Source organism: Phocoena sinus, chromosome 2 (assembly GCF_008692025.1).
Source record: "Phocoena sinus isolate mPhoSin1 chromosome 2, mPhoSin1.pri, whole genome shotgun sequence".
Taxonomy (NCBI): Eukaryota; Metazoa; Chordata; class Mammalia; order Artiodactyla; family Phocoenidae; genus Phocoena; species Phocoena sinus.
The window spans coordinates 39,165,302-39,181,131 of NC_045764.1; the positions used below are offsets into that span (position 1 = coordinate 39,165,302).

The 15,830-nt window shown below is 50.7% G+C and overlaps 1 protein-coding gene across 5 annotated transcripts; it reads right to left on the minus strand.

The window, feature by feature from the left end:
• Positions 1–429: 429 nt before the first annotated feature.
• On the minus strand, positions 430–15,576 carry AEN (apoptosis enhancing nuclease). 5 transcript variants are annotated; one of them, XR_004348408.1, is made up of 7 exons: positions 15,458–15,574; positions 9,552–10,128; positions 6,934–7,134; positions 4,415–5,992; positions 3,108–3,163; positions 1,232–1,303; positions 430–657 (listed from the first exon to the last, which is right to left on the minus strand). XR_004348408.1 is itself a non-coding variant. In XM_032622338.1 (4 exons), the coding sequence occupies exons 2-4, from the start codon at positions 10,062–10,064 to the stop codon at positions 5,756–5,758; spliced, it is 951 nt and encodes a 316-aa protein (XP_032478229.1). In that variant the 5' UTR covers positions 10,065–10,128; positions 15,458–15,576; the 3' UTR covers positions 430–5,755. The 5 variants fall into 5 exon arrangements, 1 of the variants encoding a protein (XP_032478229.1); XR_004348407.1 differs by lacking the exon at positions 1,232–1,303; XR_004348406.1 differs by lacking the exon at positions 1,232–1,303 and having other exon boundaries at positions 3,108–5,992; positions 15,458–15,576.
• Between the last annotated feature and the right edge of the window lie 254 nt (positions 15,577–15,830).

The following is a 15,830-nucleotide window of genomic DNA, read 5'->3' on the forward strand; positions in this document are numbered from 1 at the left end:
AACCCGAGACCCCTGCATTGGGCGCATGGAGTCTTAACCAATAGACCACCAGGGAAGTTCCCCTGTGAGGTCTTTTATGGGGGCAGGGAGAGCTGGCTCTTGGGACACTGAGGTTATTGATTGGGAAGGGCAGGAGAAGGTTGGGGTGCAAGAGGGGCTAGCCCCCACTGCCGACCCAGTAAAGCCCTACGGCCTCTATTGGCTCAGGGATGCCTCAGAAAGGGTCATTGGTCTGCCCTCGACGTGCTCTGCCTCCAGCTGGACTGACACTGTTTTGAGGACAAGGAGAAGCAGGCCTGGAGGGAGCCCCACCAGCCCGGCCATATTTCTCAGGGGCAACGCTCTCCCAAGCTAGAACTTTGACCCCTTAGAACAATGCCTAACACATAGGGAGCACTCAACATTTATTGAATAAATGAATGAGTTACATCCGGGGCAAAAATAGAATCAGCTTTAATGAGGAAATTGTCCACTATATACTGTGGTGAGTTGAGTGCTCCCATCTTGCCTCCTACCCCAGATCCATATGGAACAAGCTTTGAGCTGTCGAGCTGAATCTGACAGCCCCCCGTTGTCACAAAGATTTGTGGCTTGGAAAGGAATCTCCCCAGGTTCTCGGTGTTTTCACCAAGTGACATCCAGCTTCATTTAACAGACCTCAAAAAGAAAACCAGATACTGATGTACGTTTAAAGGATAAGTCATTGTTCCTGTTTGTCGCTCAACTGGTGGGAAGTTGAGTTAGAGGAGGTTATTTGGGGTTCCCATTCTGAATGAGCTACTTTTTCTTGAATTCAGCCTGTCTGGGGATTTTTTGTTTCTCAAATGCATAAAGGATTGTCACCCTGATTTAGGGGGAGATGAAGCAAAATTCCCGTTACTTTAAATGAACATGCATTGAAAAGGTAACCCCCTAAAGATCCAATTGGAGGTTTCTGTTTCTACAGTCCCCGTAGGACCCCATGCACCCTCTGGTGATCGGCCCACATCAACATCCCCACTACAGGCCTCACCCCCTCTCTTCCACTGGCCACCTCAGGACTCAGACAGAACACGTACTCACCCCTGCGATTCTTTTCCCCACGGGTCCTAAACCTGCTCCGTGGTCAACTCCAAACCTGCATCTTCCAGTCTTCTCTGCATTTCTCCTTTTCTACCCACATCCTACCCCAGTCCTCACCTGCCCTACCTCCATCTTCATGCCCTGCTCTAAATTATCCTTCAAATCTTACCAGATTAAGTTCTCCAAAATCGAATCTCTTACACTGTCATGGCACTTTGCTCAAGAACCTAGTGATTTCCTGCTGTCCAAAAAAAAATAAACAAACCTCAACTCCCACACAGTCCCCAAGAGCCTCTTACAGATCCCTCTTACATCTGTCCCACCTGTCTTTCCAATCTCATCTTGCACCACTATCCAATCTAAGACTCTTTTTTAGGTTTTGACCTAAATTGATGGCCTTCCATGTGTTCACATGTTGACTCCTTCAGAAGAGATCAGTCATTCCATAATTCATTTATCACGTGCTAAGCCCTAGGGTTAGCAGGGGTATAATCAGGTCTGCGCCTTCAGGTCAAGGAGATGTACAGTCGTGCTACAAGGTCAGCCCCTGTCCCACACCTTCAATTAGCACCCCCTTCTCACCTCCTTCCTGCACACTGGCTTCTTCTCTGTCCCCAGAACCTGGGCATTTGCTGTGCCAGTCTGGAAAGCTCTTCCTCCAGGTTATCTATCCAGTTTTCTCCCTTTCCCTCAGGTCTCCCACCAAGGCCTTTCTTGGCCTCTATTTAAAACTACACCCTCATCCCCTTCCCAGGTTTCTTCTATAAGAATTGATGCCATCTGAGATACTACATATTGTACTTGTTCACTTACTGTTCCCCCTCCCACTTGCACCTGGAACCCTGCCTGGATCACACTGAATTTTTTGAAATGTATTGTGCGCTCTGAGGTTGGACACAAACATTGGTGAGTAACAGCCTAGGAGAGGAATCCCTGACCCCAGCCAGGGGGATGGGATGGGGATTTCCTAGTGGGGATGCTTCCCAGGTTTAATTGGTGTCACTCATTGGCCAGACCAATCCACAAATTTCCTTGGGTAAGGGGGAAAGTGAGTCATTCAGGGCAAACCTCTCAGCCTTACAAGACACGCAGCCTGCCAGTTGGCCCACCTGCAGTGCCTGTAGCAGGTTGAAGGCTGCCACTGTATGGCCTTCTCTGAACCCCCAGCATAGGACACAGGCCGAATGGATGAATCATAAGGGTGGGTCAGATACCTCTCCCTACAGGCAACCTGCCCTTTGAAATCCAGCTCAACTGTCTCCAACCTCAACTGGTCACGTACCCCTAAAATGTGTACGTGAATTTCTAAATTATATACCACAGATGGAAACACCTCAGTCAAATATCGGCAATTTAATGTGGTTCAACTTAAAACATGTCAAACTGTGCTATGGAATACTGTTTTTTTTTTTTGTGTGGCTGTGTCGGGTCTTAGCTGCAGCACACGGGATCTTAGATGAGGTGTGCGGGCTCAGTAGTGGCAGCGCGCGTGCTTAGTTGCCCTGTGGCATGTGGGATCTTAGTTCCCCAACCAGGGATTGAACCCGTGTCCCCTGCATTGGAAGGAGGATTCTTAACCACTGGACCACCAGGGAAGTCCCTGGGATACATTTTTTAAAACATAAAAAAGAATGTGTTAAACTATATACCAATAAATATACTCAACATTTCACTCAACTCAATGTTGAGTGAAAAAGATACTCAACATTACTAATCATCAGGGAAATGCAAATCAAAACCATATCACCTCACACCTGTCAGGATGACTATTATCAAAAAGACCACAAATAACAAGTGTCGGTGAGGATATGGACAAATTAGAACACTTGTGCACTGTTGGTGGGAATGTAAAATGGTGCAGCCACTGTGTAAAACAGTATAGAGATTCCTCAAAAAAATGAAACACAGGGAATTCCCTGGCAGTCCAGTGGTTAGGACTTGAGCTTTCACTGTTGTGGGCCGGAGTTCAATCCCTGGTCGGGGGAAACTAAGATCCTGCAAGCCACGGCACGGCCAAAAATAAATAAATAAACAAACACAATTACCATGGTCCAGCAATCCCACTTCTGGATGTATACCCAAAAGAATTGAAAGCAGGGTCCTGGAGAGACATAGAAGCATTACTCACAATAACCAAGAGGGAGAAGTAACCCAAATATCTGTTGATGTATGGATGGATGAATGAACAAAAGGTGTCATATACATACAAACGAATTATTATTTAGCCTTAAAATGGAAGGAAATTCTGACACATACTACAACCTCGGGGACAAACTCTGAGGGCATTATGTTAAGTGAAATAAGCCAGACACGAAAAGGCAAATACTGTAGGATTCCACTTACATGAGGTACCTAATCAAATTCATAAAAACAGAAAGAACGGTAGTTGCCGTTGGAAGGAGGAGGGAATGAGGAGCTATTGCTTAATGAGTACAGAGTTTCAGTTTCGCAAAATAATACAGTTCTGGAAACGGGTTGCACAACATTGTGAATATGTTTAACACTACTTAACTCTACCCTTAAAAATGGCTAAGATGGTAAATTTTATATTGTGTATTTTATATTTAAAACTAAAAAAAGTTTTTAAACATAAAGTGAGTATATACCTTCAAAGAGAAAGAAGTTTAATAAACTTGTGCTCTATACTAGGGCAGTTATAAAATTTTCAAAAATAAACTATAGTGGGAAGCAGCCGCATAGCACAGGGAGATCAGCTCAGTGCTTTGTGACCATCTAGAGGGGTGGGATAGGGAGATATGGGGATATATGTATATGTATAGCTGATTCACTTTGTTATAAAGCAGAAACTAAGACACCATTGTAAAGCAATTATACTCCAATAAAGATGTTATAAAAAATAAAGGAAAAAAAATAATAAACTATAAATTCTGTAGTATTTTCTTGCTACATCCCAAAGCATCATCTTGAGAGCCGCCCACCTCAAAGGTCAAAGCAGCCAGCAAGACTCAGCACCCCAGCATCACCACCATCCCTCCCCCAAGCCACCCTCCCACCCTAGCTGAAGAATTCAGAGAAAAGGCCACTTCACCCACTTTCCAATTGAGTTTTTTTCCAGGTTTTACAACAAAGCTGATTTTAAACCCAGTACATCTCCCCACTGCTAGCAGTTCCATCCTTCCTCAACCCACAGACCAAAGAACCAAAGCTACTTCTCAACTGTGAGTGTGGCGTCAGCTACAGACGTTTAAGGAACCTAGAACAAAGTCCTGGAGCCAGGAGAGACGTGGTCAGTGACTCAGCCAGCTCCCAGAGCAATCTGCGGCCCTGCTTTTGCAGTTGCATGGTTTCAGTGTCCCTCCCTTCCTGGCCCTGCTGCTTTACTCAGACTCACGTGAAATCCAAGCATCACGGGGAACGGTGAGAGCCCGGAACCTCTGAGTTGTCCTCAGCAGCCTGTGCCCCACCTGCTGGAACAGCCACGAGGACAGTCCTGTCTGGGTCAAAGCCACTCAACCTGAGGGTGTGTTCAGGTGTTACCCGGAAAGCCCAACACTGATCCTTAAAGAAAACACAGCCGGTCCGGCTTACTAGGTGCCAGGCACTGGGCCAAGCACTCAGCAGTTCATCCTCCTAACAACACTGTGAGGTAGGTGGTGTTATTATCCCCATTTTACAGATGAGGGAACAGACTCAAGAGTGAAGTCACACACTTGCCTAAGTCTCAAAGCTACTGAGTAGTGAACAAAGATGGGGCTCAAAGGTTCTGTGTGACCTGAGCTCCGGGTTACCCCAATACCCCCAAACTGTCCCTTAGGAAACAAGGAAAGAGGGGTAGCGGATGAATCCTGACACAGAACATTTTTAGAAATCTGGAGAAAACCCAGCCACCAGTGATTGGGGGCACCCACCCGAGTGCAACAGCTGCACAGCTGTCAATGCCTGGCCCGGCCCCAGCGGACCCGCCCTCTGCTCCCCTACAGACCCGTGGCCTTGCTCTCAATAAATAAAGATCCCTGTGGGCAATTCTGCACAGGGGTCCCAGAATTCAAACCGCTGTCTTGTTTCTCAGACTTTTGCTTAAGAGAGCCTAGCATTGGGTGGGCAGGAGGAATGCCTGACTTGGGTCAAAATACATATGCGAGTCTCCACCCAAAGCTCATCTGCCTTCCCTCCTCCCAGAACAGTGCCTGGTGACTTCTGGTGGCAAGTGAAGACCCAGCTCCCCACGAGCTGAGGTCTCTGCTATTCCATTGTAGCCTGGCAGCTCCTACGATGGCTACAGCCAGGGATCCAGTCCTGAGAGAAAGGGACAAAATGACCCTTGAGTGGCCTTAACTCTGTAGCTTCAGGGAGTAGTTATTCTCCTGAAAATGACTGTGGAGGAAGAGGTAGATGGTGACAACAGGAAGAGAGCTTTACCCCAGGTCACTGGGGCAAGACAAGGGAATTCTTGAATAGGGACACCCACCCCCAAGGAGGGAGAGATCATCCCTTTAGAGAGCACAGCCTGGGGGTGGGGAGTCTGCTGGTGCATCCCCTACTCCTGCTAGGCTCAAGCAGCTAGCCCACCTGCCATTTTCATGGTGCCTATAAAGTGCCATCAGCAAAACCACAGAATCGGGGACTGTGCTGTGGGCAGATGGTCCCAACACTTTAGGCCCTGGGGGACACTGGTGGCATCCGGCCCCAGTCACTCTCCTGGTCCCCGCTCTCCAGTGGAGCTTCCCCTCCCTCACTCCGTTCTGCCCGGTGCCTCTCCTGTTCCTCTGCTGGTGCCCTGGGCCAGGTCCTCCGGCCAGTACTGGTCCTCCATATACTGCTCCATGTCTGTGCTGCTGTCGGGCTCTCTGTCCTCAGGGTGGGGTTGGAGGCTGCTGGCCTCCTGCTGTTCCCACTGCACCTCCACCAGCCGGTAGAGCTCCATGGCCGTCACGGCGTCTTCCACCGATGAGTGCCCGTGCTGGCCCACCTGCGGACAAGAGCCCACGCATCACTGCCTGTAGTCCTGGTGGGAGCCCAGCGGCCCGGGCTGGGTTCTGGCCCAGAGATGCATACTCTCAGAATGCGGGTGTATAGCCTGGTACAGCGAGAAGGGCATGGGTCCTAGTCACACAGACAAGCGCTAGAATCCCAGCTGTACCACAAGCCTAGCTTCTTGAAGCCTGTTTCCTCAAATAGAAAACCCGGTTAAAAATCCCAGCTTCAGGGCTTCCCTGGTGGCACAGTGGTTAAGAATCCGCCTGCTAACACAGGGGACAGGGGTTCAAGCCCTGGTCAGGGAAGATTCCCACATGCCGCGGAGCAACTAAGCCCGTGCGCCACAACTACTGAGCCTGAGCTCTAGATCCCGCGAGCCACAACTACTGAGCCTGCGTGCCACAACTACTGAAGCCCGTGTGCCTAGAGCCTGTGCTCCACAAGAGAAGCCACCACAATGAGAAGCCCGCGCACCGCAACGAAGAGTAGCCCCCGCTCTCTGCAGCTAGAGAAAGCCTGCACCCAGCAACGAAGACCCAATGCAGCCTAAAATAAATAAATAAAATAAGTAAATTTATTAAAAAAAAAAAATCCCTGCTTCAAAGCCTTGAGGAGCAGATGGAATTATGAATGTGAAGCACAGCAGGAGCAAGAGTGATCAGCTGCCCCTGACCGAAGGCTACAGGAGATAGGGTTCTACATGCAAGCGTGGGGACAGAGCCAGGAACTGGGTGGGAGACAGATCTGAAAGACAGCAGCCCGGGAGGGTGTGGCTGGCTGTCACAAAGCACTGGGGAAGGAGGGTGACAGAGAGAAAAAACCCAGGGCTGTGTGGACATGCGGGAGCCCCAGGACTGGGACTGGCAGGCTGGAGGCACAGGCCAGCATGGAGGCCAGGCCCTCTCACTCCCCCAGCCCCCCTGCACCACGCACCTGGATTTTCTTGTGCAGCAGCTGCAGGGCCAGGTCCTTAAGAGAGACGCGGGTCCGGGCGTGGAGGCTGGGCTGGCTGAGGAGGCTGGGGACATAAGTGGTGTCCCGGGTCTGGCCCCGAGGGTGGATGTACTTGAGGGCCTGGAAGTCATTGTGCAGGGCGTGCCCCACCAACACCTTGCCCTTCAGGAGCTTGAGGATCTGTGAACAGAGGAGGAGTCGGGAAGGCCCCACTGTCAGGCGGGCACAAGACACAACCTGACACCCTGACCAGTGGGTGCGGGGACCCCTCTGGAGTGAGGCAGCGCAGAGGGGTGACCACTGGCTCCACTGTCAACCAAGTTGCCCTGCGCTTGAATCCAGACGACCCTCTACTCACTACTTGCTATAATCAGGGGGCCGTTTAAGCTTCCCCCACATCTGCAAAACAGGAAAGTTGGCGACGGCATTGGTGGGGTGGTAGTGAGCATTAAGGGGCTCTTGGATGGGTAAGTGACCCCATACAAGCACTCTCTCCTGCCGGCACAGGCTCTTCTCTCTCAGCCCGGAAGACCTCGCCAGCCCCCCAGCACCCCCCACCCCCACCAACTCCTCTCATGGCAGGTCTCAGCTTACATATCAGCAGGCCTCCCCCAACGCCATCAGGACCCCCACTGTTCTCTCCTTCGGGGGATTCACCACATTTTCTAAGCACACATTCAGCTCTGCGTGGCCTGTCCGGCTGCCCCCCACTGTGAGCTCATGGTAACACGCAGGAACCATGTCTGCCTGGACTAGTGATGCTCTGTGCCAGCTCAGCACACAGGAGGGTGTCAGGGTGAAGTCCCAGAACTGTGCCAGGCACTGGAGACGTATCACCAACGGCAGCTTTTACAGCATTAATGGAACGGTCCTTATCTTCAGGATTCTATCCCTTTGCCCCTCTGCTGTACAGGACTCCCGCTTCTCACCCTCGAAACATGCTCTCTGGCTCAGCTCTCACCAGCTACACAATGTGCGCCTCTCTTTCCTGCCTCCCGCCGTCCTCAGGCCCTAGGGAGGCCATGTCCAGGGCCACGGGCATCTCCTTATCACCCGCCACCAGCCTCCCACAGCTGCCTCTGCTGGTGATGCATGGTTTATCGCTAAACTCAGCCTTCACGGCATGTGGATAAGGTGCATTTAGACTTTAGTGGTAGGGACGGGCCACCCCACTCTAGTCACCACCCCCTCATAACACACACACACACACACACACACACACACACACACACACACACACACACAACACAAGCCACGTGGTGGGAAGGCACCCAGCACACTCCACACTGGCTCCGAGTCCAGGCAGATCCAATGTGGTCCAGCTCTTGGCAGGCTGAGAGAAGCAACAGGGAGCTGGAGGGTTCACCACCTACCTCCCTTCCTGCTGCTTCTATTCCTGATCAACCTGCTTGATAAATAACCTTTTGAAAGAAATCCTTAGGGTGTATCTTATGTGAAAAAGGAAGACACAAGATGACTTATATTAGTATTTCCTAAATGCACCTCATCCCAAGAATAAACCAGAAATGTTAAGTAGTTCTGCTACAACGCTTGGTTTGAAAATGCAAAATGTTCCAACACGGTTGATATATTAGGATGTGACTTGAGAATAATGCAAATTTCGCCCTTGAGAAACAGAAGGGCGAAAGTGAATGCAGAAACATCACCTAGCTGAGCAGAACCACTGGGGAATCCAGAAAGTACCCACGCCTTGCAAGTCTACCAGACAGCGCAGTTCACCAGTGTGCTGCCCGCACCTGGCTTCCCACTTCCTGACTTCAGGTAATTCTCTCAACCCCTCCCACAGTGCGAGCCGCCACCCCCCTGACACCCACTTCCCCGAGCGCTCCAGGTCTTTTCAAGGCAGAGTGCTGTACTTACGCATTTCTCAACCACTCAATCTGTGCAAAACTGTGCTCCCACTGTTATTAGGTTTCTATCTTTTTATTTTTGGGGTGTCATTAATGAAGTTTTTTGGGCATTGTGTCCCTAACCCCTTTTCCCCATCAGCTCTGGGGTTTTTATCGTGCAAGTTTACACAGCATGACGGTTTTTAGGAACACACACCTCAGAGCCCTCCCAAGGCCTAGAGACCTGCAGGATCAGAATCTCTATGGAGGGATCTGAGGACAAGGTTCCAAGATCATTAATAAGGATTAAGGTGTTTCCTATGCTCGAGGACGTTTGGGAATTCCTGGCATGTCAGTGTGGTCCCAACACTAATTTTTTTCAAAGCAATGAAAAACTAACATTAAAAAAATACCAAAACATTTAACACCTGAAGGTGACAGCACTGTGAGACTTACAAATTTTAGGCAGACACATAGTGCTTTCATAACAGAAAAGAAGCTGTTTCGCATCTCACAGTTGGCGCGGCCTCTCCATAAACACTATCACGTGGGACACCCCAGCACCCCTTCCACGCAGGTAGGGCAGGATTTCTATTCACCCTTTCTATGGAGAGGAAACCCACTGTTTGGAGAAGTTAAGTAACTTCCCAATGGTCTCTCGCTTCTAGTGGCTAAGTGTTGACTCAGGCCCGGGGCTGCTCTTCCCAGCCCATCACACTGCCCCCAAACCCCCAGCCCTGCCCTCACCTCTTTCTGGGCCACCTGGAAGGGGATGGCCTTGCGCATGTGCTGCCTGGTGATGCCGCTCCAGCGAGTACGGTAGTCCACGATGGGCATCTCAGGCTGGATGTACTTGTCGTAGAGGACCTCGCCGTGGTAACTCACCACTGAGCAGCGGGCCAGCTCACTCACCCGCCCTCGCGGTCCCGTGCCCACCATCTCACAGTCGATAGCCACGCACTTGCTGGGCAAGGGCCCAGCAGATTCTCTGGGGGTGGGCTTTCTGCTGCCTTGGGCACCTCCAGATTCAGCCCTTGGACGCTGCCTCACACTGCTGGCGGCTTCAGTGCCTGGGGAGGATCCTGGCTCCGGGGGTGTGTTCCGCAACCCATACTCCTGCAGCAAGGTCTTCCGGGCCATAAACCGCTGGTGCTGTCGGCTCTTCCTCTTGTGTTTCCTCCGAAGCACATCCTTGGCATTCAGGCTGGCCAGGGAAGGGCACAGGCACTGGGCAGACTCAGAAGCTTCCCGGACCACCATCCCAATCAGCTCACCGCTCAGGGCAAGGGAGGTCTGGGAGGTAATCTGCCTACAGGGCAGCAGCCTGGGGAGAGAACACATAGGTCAGAGGGGCTGGGTGAGGAGTGTCCCAGGCCAGCCCTGCCCCTCCCTCTCTCTTCTTCCCTCCCTGCAGTGCTCTCCTGCCAGGCTGCCCCAGAGCCCCACACTTTGTCTCAGCATCCCAGGTGGAGTCAAGGACCTATGTTAATAATAATTGCACTCGGGCTTCCCTGGTGGCGCAGTGGTTGAGAGTCCGCCTGCCAATGCAGGGGACACGGGTTCGTGCCCCGGTCTGGGAGGATCCCACATGCCGCGGAGCGGCTGGGCCCGTGAGCCATGGCCGCTGAGCCTGCGCGTCCGGAGCCTGTGCTCCGCAACGGGAGAGGCCACAGCAGTGAGAGGCCCGCATACCCAAAAAAAAAAAAAAAAAAAAAAAAAAAAAATAATAATTGCACTCATACAATCGATACCACCTGCAAAACCACTGTTTTAAGTACTTTACATGGAATCACTCAATCGTCCCAACAACTTGAACAAAGCATTATTATCCTCATATTACAGGTACAAAAACTGAGGCATAGAGGTTAAGTAACTTGCCCGATTAATACGTAGACAAAGGCTGATGTGAACCCAGAATCCATGCTCTCAACCTCCAAGCCATAGCTTACCTCCAATACCATTAGCATCAAAACATTTTAGAGGTATGGCTATGAGAAAATAAAGGTTACAGAAATGGCATATATATGATATCCTATTTTAAAAACAAAACAAAACAAAAACTTTATGAAATGTGAACGCAAGACCCACAGCAAAACCTGGAGAAAATATTTCACAGGAAGGCCACAATAGTTGTATTTTTGGTATGTGTTAACTAAAATGATGTAATCTATTAAATGCCTTTCTTCTAATTCATTCATCACAACACTGTCTACAAACATTTAAATACAGTTGGACATGTAGTTTAATCACTGAAGCCTACAGGCACTGGTGTGCTGGTTAACCAGCTCAACTCTAAAAGAGAAACAGAAAAAGCCCTGACCTATAGTGCTGCGGGTTCCTGTGGTACCTCCCACAAGCTCTCCATCCCTGAACGCTGGGTTGTAAAGAGATGCTGTCACACACCACTGCCACAGGAAATATTTGTTGTTCACATGGGTTTGCAAATCCCATGCAATAAGGCCGGCATCTTCCCAACAGTGAAGGATGTAGCCTGGAAAACCTCATCTTGTTTGCTGTACTAAGTCAGCCAGTATGTTTTGAACACACCAGAAAACCAGCGCTTTGAAGTAGACAGAGCAGGGGCTAACTCAGCTCTGTATAAGTTACCTAACCATTGAACTTCAGGTTCTTTGCGTGTAAAATGGCCCTATTACCCTTCCCTTGTGAAGAGAAAAAGGCACAATCCATGTGTGCTAGGATCTGCATATATTTTTTAAAATTATGCTTTATTTTTTAAATTCTATTGAAGTATAGTTTATTTACAATGCTGTTAATTTCTGCTGTACAGCAAAGGGACTCAGTTACACGTATATATACATTCTTTTTCAGTCTTTTCCATTATGGTTTATCACAGGAAATTGAATATAGTTCCCTGTGCTATACAGTAGGACCTTGTTGTTTATCCATGCTATACAAAATAGTTTGCATCTACTAATCCCAAACTCCCAATCCTTCCCTCCCCCACCCTATTATTAAGAATACTAATTATTAGTCATTTGGTTCATTAATCTGTCTTTAGTCAAGACTATATACCTTGATGTAGCCTTTAAAATCTTTATAGGTGACCAATTTTAGTTGCATCTGTATTCATGAAAATGCTATTTCCTAGTACATCTGGATAAAATTTAGCTGCTCATCCTTAACTCCTGAATCAACTATTCTTAATAGGAACAAAGGGATTTTCTGTGGAGTCAGGAGTGTCATGTCCCAAGTTTCCCTCGGTTAGTGTATATTTGAATTGTGGCCAAATCCTCATTAAACTGCATATATTATATTCTCCCTGCATATATATATATATATATATATATATATATGGACTTTATCTTTTTATTGTTTGCCTTTTATTTATTTTGGCTGAGCGGCATGTGGGATCTCAGTTCCCCAACCAGGGATCGAACCCGTACACCCTGCATTGGAAGCACGGAATCTTAACCACTGGACTGCCAGGGAAGTCCCTTTTGCCTTTTTAATAATTTGCTTTTTTATTTTATTTTATTTATTCATTCATTCATTCATTCACTCATTTTTGGTCACGTGGCTTACAGGACCTTAGTTCCCCAACCAGGGATTGAATCCGGGCCATCCATCCATCCATTCATTCATTTATGGCCACCCGGCTTGCGGGATCTTCGTTCCCCAACCAGGGATTGAACCCAGGCCAAGGCAGTGGAAGCGCCGAGTCCTAACCACTGGACCACAGGGGAATTCCCTCCTGGCATGTATTATATGCTCCCTTTCCCCCAGAGGTGAAGACCCCTGCTCATGGTTGGTAACCAGTTCTTCCCAGGCCAGAGCTGCCTCAGCCTGGACTCCCAACCCACAGGCCTTCCTCCTGCCTCCCTTCCCACTCACATCCCTCCTACCCTTTCTACATCCTCCAGGAAGCCCTTCTGGAACAATCCTCCGGGTTGCACAGGCCAATGTCACACTGAGGCCTCTGGGTTCCCAACTGTGGCAAGAGCTGGGCAGAGAGTTACAAAGAAAGATCCTGGACTCCAGGAGTTGAGTCTCACTGCAGAGACAGAAACGGAGCAGAAGGCGTGTGAAGGGCTGCGTGAGAAGTGCCAGGGAAGCAGGACAGGCTGAAGAGGTTAAGTCTGCGTGAACGTGGAACAGTAGCCCTCCAGGTAGAAGGGAGAGGAATCAGTAGACATGTTAGGGGCAAAGGCCTGAAAAAAGTACCCCAGGGCCGAGGAAGAGGGGCCCACCTTCAGCCTGATGCCATTTGGGCGTAAGGCACAAGGTAGGCCTGGCTGGAGGAACTGCCCCTGTCCGCTTTTTACCACTCCACCTTCTGCCTGCACTCTGGGAAGCCCACCACACTCTGGTGGCTTTTCCTACCCCAAGGTGGTGTCCCTATACTGGTCTCGGCGGGTCAAGCGAGCGAGCCCCAAAGGCACCTAGGGAGGTCACTGAAATATGGCACAGTAGCCCTGACCCCGGACAATTACAGTCTAACTGGGGAGCAAAGAAGTTCACCCCTCTCTGCTCTGGCAGCACAATCAGAGAATTTACTGCACTCTTCAAAGTCAACAGTTACATACAGCCTACCTCAGAGCACTATGAAGGCAGGTAGAGAGTTTTGTTTGTCTCTGTCCCTTCCCCTACAGCCAGCCTGGAACCTGGCATGGAGCGGATCCTCTCCAGAAGCTGACACCAGGCCTGCTATCTGCCAGACTGTGGGGACTACAGAGCTGGAAGTGACCACATCCTCAGGGAACTCTGGTTTGGTCGGAAGAGAGATAGTCAGGAACTTACAAGAGTGTGCTCAGGATGGGAGCAATGGACAAAGGACCCATGCCTGAGTCACCAGGCCAGGTATTTAAAAAGCAGAAGCGCTAGGTTAGAAAAGCCCTAGCAGTGGAGGGGACACTTTGAAGGGTTTCAGAAAGGTCTACCAGGGAGCCCAGGAAGGGAAGGGCATCCAGACAGGAAAAAACCACAGACACAAAGTCCAGGAGGCAAAGCACATCCATTGTGGGAAAGCAAGGAGTTTGGTGCAGCAATTGGAAAGCAAGGAGGTAAGGGGAGAGGAGACCGGTGCAGTGTGGACAGTGAGAAAGAACTGTTCCTGGAGAGTGGTAAAAGTTTGGGCTTAATCCAGAGGTGGATGGGAACCAAGCTCCCTAGAGTTTTAGCGTGAGGGGGATCACAACTGCCATATAGGAATAGGCCTGGAGAACATACGAATCTGAGCAATAGCAGAGGCTAAGAGAAATGGGAGGGGAGATGAACTGCCATTTGGTGATGCCTGGGCCAGGGGGAGGCACGGTGACCCATCCTGACTTATCCTCCCTCTGCTTGCTTAACCCTTCCCCAAGAAGTCTTCTCCTTTTTAAAAGTGCTCTTAACTGTAATCAACTTCCTCATATTGACAAGTCACATATTAAGGCTGACAAATACAGAACCTCAATTTGTCTCAGCCCAGTAATGGGGAGGCCTTAGACAGAGACCCACTAATAACTGACTTTTGTAGGGGAGGAGGGCCATTTCCCTTCTCTGAGATGGCTAAGGACCCTACAGGTCAGGAGCTGAGGCCAGGACAAGGGTCGGTGGCCTCCCTAACACTGTTGGCAACGTTTCAAAGAAGCCAGAAATTAGGATCCCTGAGAAAAAAGGTCTCTGTGGCCCTGGCCCTGTGCTGCAAGAGATGAAAGCAGTTCTCTACATGCCCTGACCTAGCTGACACGTCAGAACCAACAATTAATCATCAAGGGGACACCTTCCTCATCCTGGGCTCCCACATGGAGCTCAGGGAAGCTCAGGAGAAGTTTTGCTCAAATAAAAGTATTTCAGTGAGGCAAACAAATCTCTCTCCAGCCCAGAACCAGCACTTTGAATCAGCAGTCACCAGGCCTTTGGGCAAAGGCCCAAAGGAACCTCGAAGTCAGAATTCCCAGTGGCCTCAGGGCCACCAACCTGCTGGCTGATCAGGAAGGTGGGCAGTTCTAGACCCTGCTCTGGCCCTAAAGAGCTATATCAACTGGACCAAGGCACTGTCTCCTAACTTAAAACGAGGGTTTATGAAATCCAGCACTGAACTAGGTTAGGGGCTTCCCCAACCTAGTCTGTTTAAACGTCTGTTTAAAAGGCTGATTTCCAGGCCTACTCTCCACACCTTCGTAACTGCCATTTGGGGAAACGGGGCCTGGAATCTGTATTTCAAAGAGTGCGTGGCCTCACCCCCTTGCCATGATACTAATAATCTCCCTAATTTGAGAAAAGCTGGCTCGATAAGATCCCCTGTGCTACTAAAAAGTTCACAAGACGAGAACAGTCAGAGGAGAGCCCTGCACGATCTCCCCCGGCGCCGGCGTTCCGAGGAGTGACGCGTGGGAGCCCGGCCTCACCCAGGGAAGGACTGAGGCATTGGTCACTCACTGGTCGCGGCGGCCGGGCAGACGCCCACCAGGCCGAGTCCCATCGCCCAGCGCCGCCCACTCAGGCCCGAGAACCCCGAGCAGGGCGGGATGGGGGCCAGGCGGCGCCCGGGGCCAGGCCTGCACTTTGGGGAGCCCGGGAGCCGGGCCGGCCCGGCCGGGCGTCCCCCGCCACAAGCCGGGGGCGGACACACCGCGCGGGGCCCTGCGGCCGGGGACACGTCGCGCCAGCCTACCCGACCCCGCGATCCCCAGCATGGTCCCCGAAATCACCTGAAAGCCCAGCGAGTCTTCTCACGCCAGCACGTGGCGTCCGGAGAACCTGCAGCTCCAACACGCCCGGGCAAGCCCTGCTCCGGCCGCCAGCCTGTTGGCTTGCTGAACCGCAGCGCCCGCCTAAGACCTCTTCTGATTGGCCGGGAGCCTGGCTCGCTGCGGGTTGGCGCTTGGGAGCGTAAGGGGCGGGGACTCCTAGAGGGGTGTGGTTTGTGCCCAAGGCTGGCCCAGACCGCGGGAAATTTTCAAGCGGTTGGAGGGGGATCGTGGCCTCCTATCGCCCACTTCTACTCCCAATTTTGTCCAATCCATACCGCTCCCTGGGTCGGGATGTGGGCTCCTATGAGCTCCGTGCCACTAAAGGCAGGCT

Excerpts from the sequence above, each read along its gene's own strand:
- AEN (XM_032622338.1), bottom strand. The coding sequence starts at position 10,064 with ATGGTGGTCCGGGAAGCTTCTGAGTCTGCCCAGTGCCTGTGCCCTTCC. Across the intron at positions 7,135-9,551 it reads TCCAGGTGGCCCAGAAAGAG|ATCCTCAAGCTCCTGAAGGG; the intron begins GTGAGGGCAGGG and ends CTCTGTTCACAG. Across the intron at positions 5,993-6,933 it reads TGCTGCACAAGAAAATCCAG|GTGGGCCAGCACGGGCACTC; the intron begins GTGCGTGGTGCA and ends TCTTGTCCGCAG.